General features: G+C 34.1%; 1 protein-coding gene across 1 annotated transcript; it reads left to right on the forward strand.

Moving 5' to 3' along the window:
• The first annotated feature begins 354 nt into the window (after positions 1-354).
• Positions 355-6,090, forward strand: LOC120332145 (uncharacterized). Its single transcript, XM_039399327.2, has 8 exons — positions 355-512; positions 1,265-1,381; positions 1,691-1,858; positions 3,378-3,506; positions 4,202-4,351; positions 4,590-4,799; positions 5,162-5,371; positions 5,745-6,090. Exons 1-8 carry the CDS (start codon positions 440-442, stop codon positions 5,912-5,914), a joined length of 1,227 nt encoding a protein of 408 aa, XP_039255261.2. The 5' UTR covers positions 355-439; the 3' UTR covers positions 5,915-6,090.
• Positions 6,091-6,528: the final 438 nt, after the last annotated feature.

The raw sequence follows: 6,528 nt of genomic DNA on the forward strand, positions 1-6,528 counted from the left end.
GATACACCAATTTCTGCTGACAGAACGGCTGTTGGCTATCTCCATCACAGCCGTACATGCTACAGCTTGCGCATGATAGAAATGTGAAAGTAACAGTTCCATGAGACGCATTCGAGTTATAGTGAAGCTAGTAAAAAAATTCTGTCAACTTTGCGTTTCATTCATACAAATACCAAAAATAGCGTCACCGTATTTTTTATTTATCAACGGCTGAGCTCGAGTCTTCAAAATTATGGTTCTAATTAATAACTTCCCCTAAAATCCGTTATGGGAATCTTTAGTTAGTGTTATTACAAGCGTTCAATCTGCCCTCCGGCAAATTCAACAGACAACTACTTCTGAGCGCTTCATTTCGGATAGGGAAAGGCTATTCTTGTGCATTGAATAACTGAATGAATAGTGTAGCGTCTTATTAGTTCTAGAAAGAAAAGGCACAATAATGAAAACAAAAACGTATGCTGTTCTGTTGGTAGTTTTTTTGAACTTCGTAATGACTCGAGGTGCTGGTGACAGTAAGTATTATCTTCCTTGGAAATAGTTCTGCTTTGGTTTGTTTTGTCACTTGCGAGACTTGTATAAGATTAATTGTATAGGTATAATGTGGTGTCAAGTAATTCTCATTCCTTCCTTGTGTACGCTTCAAAATTCACTATAAATTGAGGCATAGCAACCCAAATTTATGTGAATGAAAAAGCACCATTGAGTAAAAATGTAATTACCGATCATAAAATGATTGGGACATTGGATAGACGTTGTTTTATATAAAACCAATCAAAACTTGATTTTGCTTTTTTGATTCATTATTTATGAGTTCGTGCATTTACGAGACATGATTCGATTGTTTCTTTTCCAAACCATAATATTAATAGGAAGTGGCTTCTGCGTTCAATGTGTTCGTTTTATTATTTTTGTAGAATATGCTGTATTCTGCCTAAATTTTTCATTGTCTCACTAACGAGCCTCATATTTGTGTTATGAAGTTTTCCTAAAGTTTTTTATTATTTTAACCAGTGGTGGGATTCAAATTTGTTGTCAGTCGGTTCCATCACAAAAGTCATATTTTTAGTCGGTTCTGTTCCAAACATGACATTGACAACAACCAGAAATGCTAACCGGTTCGCTGATCTCATAAAATTCCGTGGGATTGTTCTATAGAACCGGTGTGAACCGTCTGAATCCCACTACTGATTTTAACCATACCTACACATTTACCTAATGTTGTATAATATATATATTTTTTATTAAAACTCAAGTTCATTTTCAGTTGGGGATTCATGCACCACATCAGATGATTGTTCAGGTAACAAGGTGTGCTATGATCAAGGTGGCGATAAATGCTGCTTTTGCCCAATCGGATATAAAGGAGACGACTGTACAGAAGGTGAGAATATTATGCGAAAATGCGGTGTTGAAATATTAGGAAAAGTTTGCATAGTCAGGTTTGTGGCTTCAATATTGAAAAACCATGCCACAAGATTGCTTGAATCTGTGGAATAGCTACTTACTTCAGTTGTTTTTAAGATATTGTGACCTATTGTATACTAACCCCACCAATGTTACACATTGCAATTAAAACAACTTGGAACAACATGCCACCGTTGAGGTTTAAGATAAATTTATGTATTGAAGTAAAATAAATGAGTAAAATAAAATAAGAGATTTATGTTTAAAAACGCCATTATAATTTCAGCTGACTTGGTGAATCCTGTCTGTCCATTTCCTACAAATCCTGTTGATGTCTGCTCTGTGCCACCAACGGGACAACCATGCGGGTTTGACAATTCTGACTGCCCGAACGATGGAATATGTTGTATATCATCCAATGCATGCGGATCACAGTGCGTTTCATCTTCTGCAGGTATAAAATAATTGACATAAACTCGAGGTGGTTATGATGCGTAAAAGTGGGTAACTTGTGAGTAATTGGGTCCAAGTGGTTGATTTCTCCGCACCTCGTTTAAATCATATTTTTATACAGCTGGTTACGAATATATATCTAGACATATTGAAACTTAGTTGTAGCTTAAATGTAAAGTATTTTGTTCAGTTACATTGTATAACAAATTTATTAACAATATGGATGGAACAACACAAAGATTTTTCTTGAACTCTAAAACTTTAACTATTCTGTAGTATCCACTGCGATATCTAAACTTAGATGAAAAATATTTAGTTAGTCAGTGCCAGGAACAAAGATTTTTTATTTGACAGCGAAAGAGAATTTAGACAAACTTCGTGGTTACTATTATCAATTTATCTGGTTTTATTTTGGCTATCCCGATAGTTATCATGTCGTGGCTGAATTTTCTTCTCTGAAGTTATATTTTGTTGTACGGCAACCAGAAAATTGTCTAGTAACATCAAATATTATTCTAATAAGATATATTTATATTTTAACGCCTCAGGGTAGTGGATCCCGGTACCAGAATGCTCAGTCGGTAACAAGCACTGGCCGTGACGATCGTAGGAAATATGTAATTGATTTAGAAGTATAATTATCAGGATATTAAGCCCTGTCACGACTTTTAATATGCTTGATATATGATATACGCGTACAAACATGATATAGACTTAACTTCCATAATCGTTCATACCTTGACTCTGAAGAGAAAGAAAAAAAAAATATTTTTGCAAATTCAACCCATATCCTATTTCACAGTAGCATTATTGCTGTATTCAAATTACAAACTGCAAGAAAAATGTTTATATGAAGTCAAAAATTCAATGTTTAGTTTTTTTTATATCATTCAACAGGACCATGGGATAGTTGTATAAATTTTACAAGACTCGGTACATATATGAATTGAAATTCAAGTCTCCTCGAACCACTAAAGTAGAACTACTTTTTTTTTATTTAGCGTAGCTCATTGGTTCTCAACCAGTGGGCCATGGCCCACTGCTTAGCCATAGAGACATTTTCAAGTGGGCCCCAAGTCTATTAAAAATTATTATGGTTATTGAAAAGTTTAGTTTCATTTGTGTCATTATAGTCAAATTTTGATGGTAGTAGCATTGAATGATGCTGCTGCTTTTCATTCTAATTATTAAAGTGAAAGTATTTATTTTTGCAAAGAGAGTCTTGTTTTTCTTGTAGTTTTTTCCTTGCATGAGAAAGTTAGTGAGCCACAGAATTTTTATTTGAGCTAGCTATTTTGATAACAAATTTTTCATCCGTAATGTTACTGCAAATACTGCGAATCTGGTAAAAGACAAAATCATGAATATATGTGTATACCGTATTTTTTCACCACTGAAATTGTAACCTTTCTCTTTATGAAAGGAAAAGAAAGTAAAAATTGATTGAAGTGAAGTATAAACAAAACAATACTGATCTGTCACTTTTCATGTAGAATATCATCAAAATATTTTTGTTATAGGTTGTGGAAGTTCAGCAAATGTTAAAACATGTACTGATGACAATAAATTATGTGTGAATGACGGATTATCGCCGAACGGATTTAGATGTGAATGCCCAGTTGGCTACACTGGTTCTGATTGTCGAACTCGTAAGTATGGATTTCCCGTCGACTATATGTTTAAAAACATTACGTCGCCAGCGTGTCATTCGTGAGAAAGCTTCTCCTTACAATTTGATCGTTTGAATTTAATTTTAACTCGGGAAATCAGTTGTAAATAGCCAAATTAAATTATCGACGTCAAATGATCTATTAAGAAAGTATTATAATTATTTTTATGGTGTTCAAATCATGATTGCTTTGTCACATTTAGATAAAGCATAATGTCAGTTTTCTGCGCGTACAGAAATGGTATTCGAGAGTTTAGCATCTGAAGTGAGTAGAAAGTGAGAAATTCGAACATAATAGGACTTTTCCTACATGAATTGCTAATTTTTTGTTATTTTTCATTGACCTTTATTGGGCTATTAGATACATATTACTAGTTTTCATCTGATTCAGATGTTGCAAAACGTTTAAAACATACTGTGCTTTGTATGAATATGATTTTCCGATTTTTTTATTTTCCTTCATCTTACAATTCAAGATTACAATCATAATGCTTCTGTGGTTACACTATCATAAAATGTACAAATACCACATATGAGTGGGCACAATAAATTCATTAGAATTTGAAATCAAACAATCATTGCGCTTCACACCTTCCTAACATTTCCGACGTCACAAGTTTTTTCCCCTGTGCAGTAAGATGTGTTAACGAGCAATTACACTTACACTTACAACAGGACAAATGATCGACAAAAAATGCGATTATCCTAAAGTACCAAATAATGTTTGCGCCACATTAGAAGACCCCACTTGTACTGCAACTGCTGATTGTGATGATAAGAAAATATGCTGCTCAACAGGATGCGGAACAAAATGTGTTAGTAAGGGTAGGTAAATCAATCCAGCAAATTAAGATGTAAATAAATTACACAGCAAGCTTGTAGCTTTTTCTCGTTGAAAATTTCATTTGAGAAGTTATTACAAATGTGTGATACGTAATCCAATTATGAATAAATGGTGTTGAAGGGCTTAACGCTGAGCTAGCCTGTCGCTGACGAACAACCCAAATGGAGTTAGAAGAACATATAGTATTATATCAGGCTAAAACGTTTTTTGTCTTTCTAGGAGGAATAGATTTCCAAACGCTTTTGTTGTTAAGTACTTTAATGAGCCAAAGACGTAGACCACCCGTTCAACCTCGCCCTCCAGTATGCCGCAGGAGGGTTTGCGGCCATATGTTATGTCCCAACAATCTTCGAGCAACTTGTAGACCACTGGGCGCTTGCGATGGCTATTTTATTGATCAATACTCTGGGAAGGATATAACAGCAAAGTGTAAGTATTATGTTGGAAAAAAGTTATTTAAGTATTCTAACTATTTTCACTCCGATCCGTCGATCTTCTTTATCGAACTTCTCTGATTTCTGAAAATCTCAAGAGACAAGTTACCGAAATATATCAGATAATCCAAGAAGTGTGGTCAATATCGAATGATTTAGAGTAAGATGCTACTGGAAATTAAATAGGTAAAAAATATGCACGACTGCAATAGGCATTACAAAACATGGCGGATGTAGACAGTTTCGTCTTTCAATCTATTCCATGTAGTGTACTCAGAAGTCCAAATCTCAACGGTTGTTTTTTCCTCATTGAATTCTGTGTAATTTATTCTACAAAATCGCAAATATATTTTATAGGTTCATGTAGGAGAGGAGAACAAGAAATATCCACCTGCCCCCCAAATTTCTGTTACGACGCTTCAGGTCGGCCACTAGTATGTTCCAATTATCCCACCGCTAGGTGTCGAGTTTCAAGATGCGGAAGATGTTACAGATATTGGATTCTTGACAATGAGAGAGAGGTAACCTGCGTTCAGAAGATGTCGTCATCAAGTGTTACCAGCAATGGTATGTATGGTAGTTAACACATTTGAGCATTTTTCAAATAATGGCTGTGCGGAATTTTCGAAAAGCAATTCGCCTGTGAAGTTTCATACATTTCAATAGAAAATATCTCACAAATGTTCGCGTAAATATGAAATTGAGAGATTCACACTAATATAAGATTTAAACTTTGCACAAAGATCACAGTATGCTTGTGCAAAACTAAATTGATCTATGGATTATCAGAAAACACAATATATGAATGATACCAAGAAATTATTATGGCCGAATAATGCAAGTTTCAAATATTTGCAGAAGTTGAAAATTGCTTTTATCACTGTGACTTAAAAGTAATACAGTATTTTAGTCTTCTAACAGTTTTTCCTACATCTTTCAGTTTGTTTACCTGGTGAAAGAGTGATTCCTAATTGCCCTGATTTGTGTAGCAGAGTCTCCTGTCCGAACTACTCTGATGCAGTATGTACAGTGCATCCTTGCAACGGGTGTAGATATAAATTTACTAGACAGGGAATTGACGTAACGTCACAATGCCAGATCATTGGATAACGATTCAAGACAAAAAATCTTATTTAAAATTTTATTGACAAATATATATTATGTGTGATTTAATAAATACAATGACTTATTAAAGACAGACTGAGTTGTTTGAAGTTGAAATATTTATTTTTGTCGATCAATTATTATTAAACTAACTTGTTATTCAGTTATTGAATTGCAATACATCTCATGTTTGTTAAAGATCAAGTTAAGTATGAATATCATGGTATTAAGTATGAAAAAATATTTCGTAAGAGCTCGTACAAATAAACGAAAGTTTGTAAAAACATAAAGAGACAGTTCAGCGACAGAGCAAACGCAAATATAAAGAATATTACATTCAATAAGGGCTTCGACTGGCGATCAGTATTTTCAAACATTGTTCCCTAAGAGCATCTTGGGAGAAGTTTGGCTGTTTGCATACATATTCTTCACGTTTTCGAAGTCACAGTTTTTTGCATCTTCATAGCTGTGTACATGTATTTTCTGTTCTCCCAGAAAAATGAGTAAGACTTGGTGGGTGTACGACAAAATGTCGTTTTAGTCTTATTTACTAAAACAGGCAAATACATACTCATAAAGTTGAAGAATAAATTAAATTGATGTTATATCTTATGTGGAAA

This window comes from Styela clava, chromosome 13 (assembly GCF_964204865.1).
Source record: "Styela clava chromosome 13, kaStyClav1.hap1.2, whole genome shotgun sequence".
Lineage (NCBI taxonomy): Eukaryota > Metazoa > Chordata > Ascidiacea > Stolidobranchia > Styelidae > Styela > Styela clava.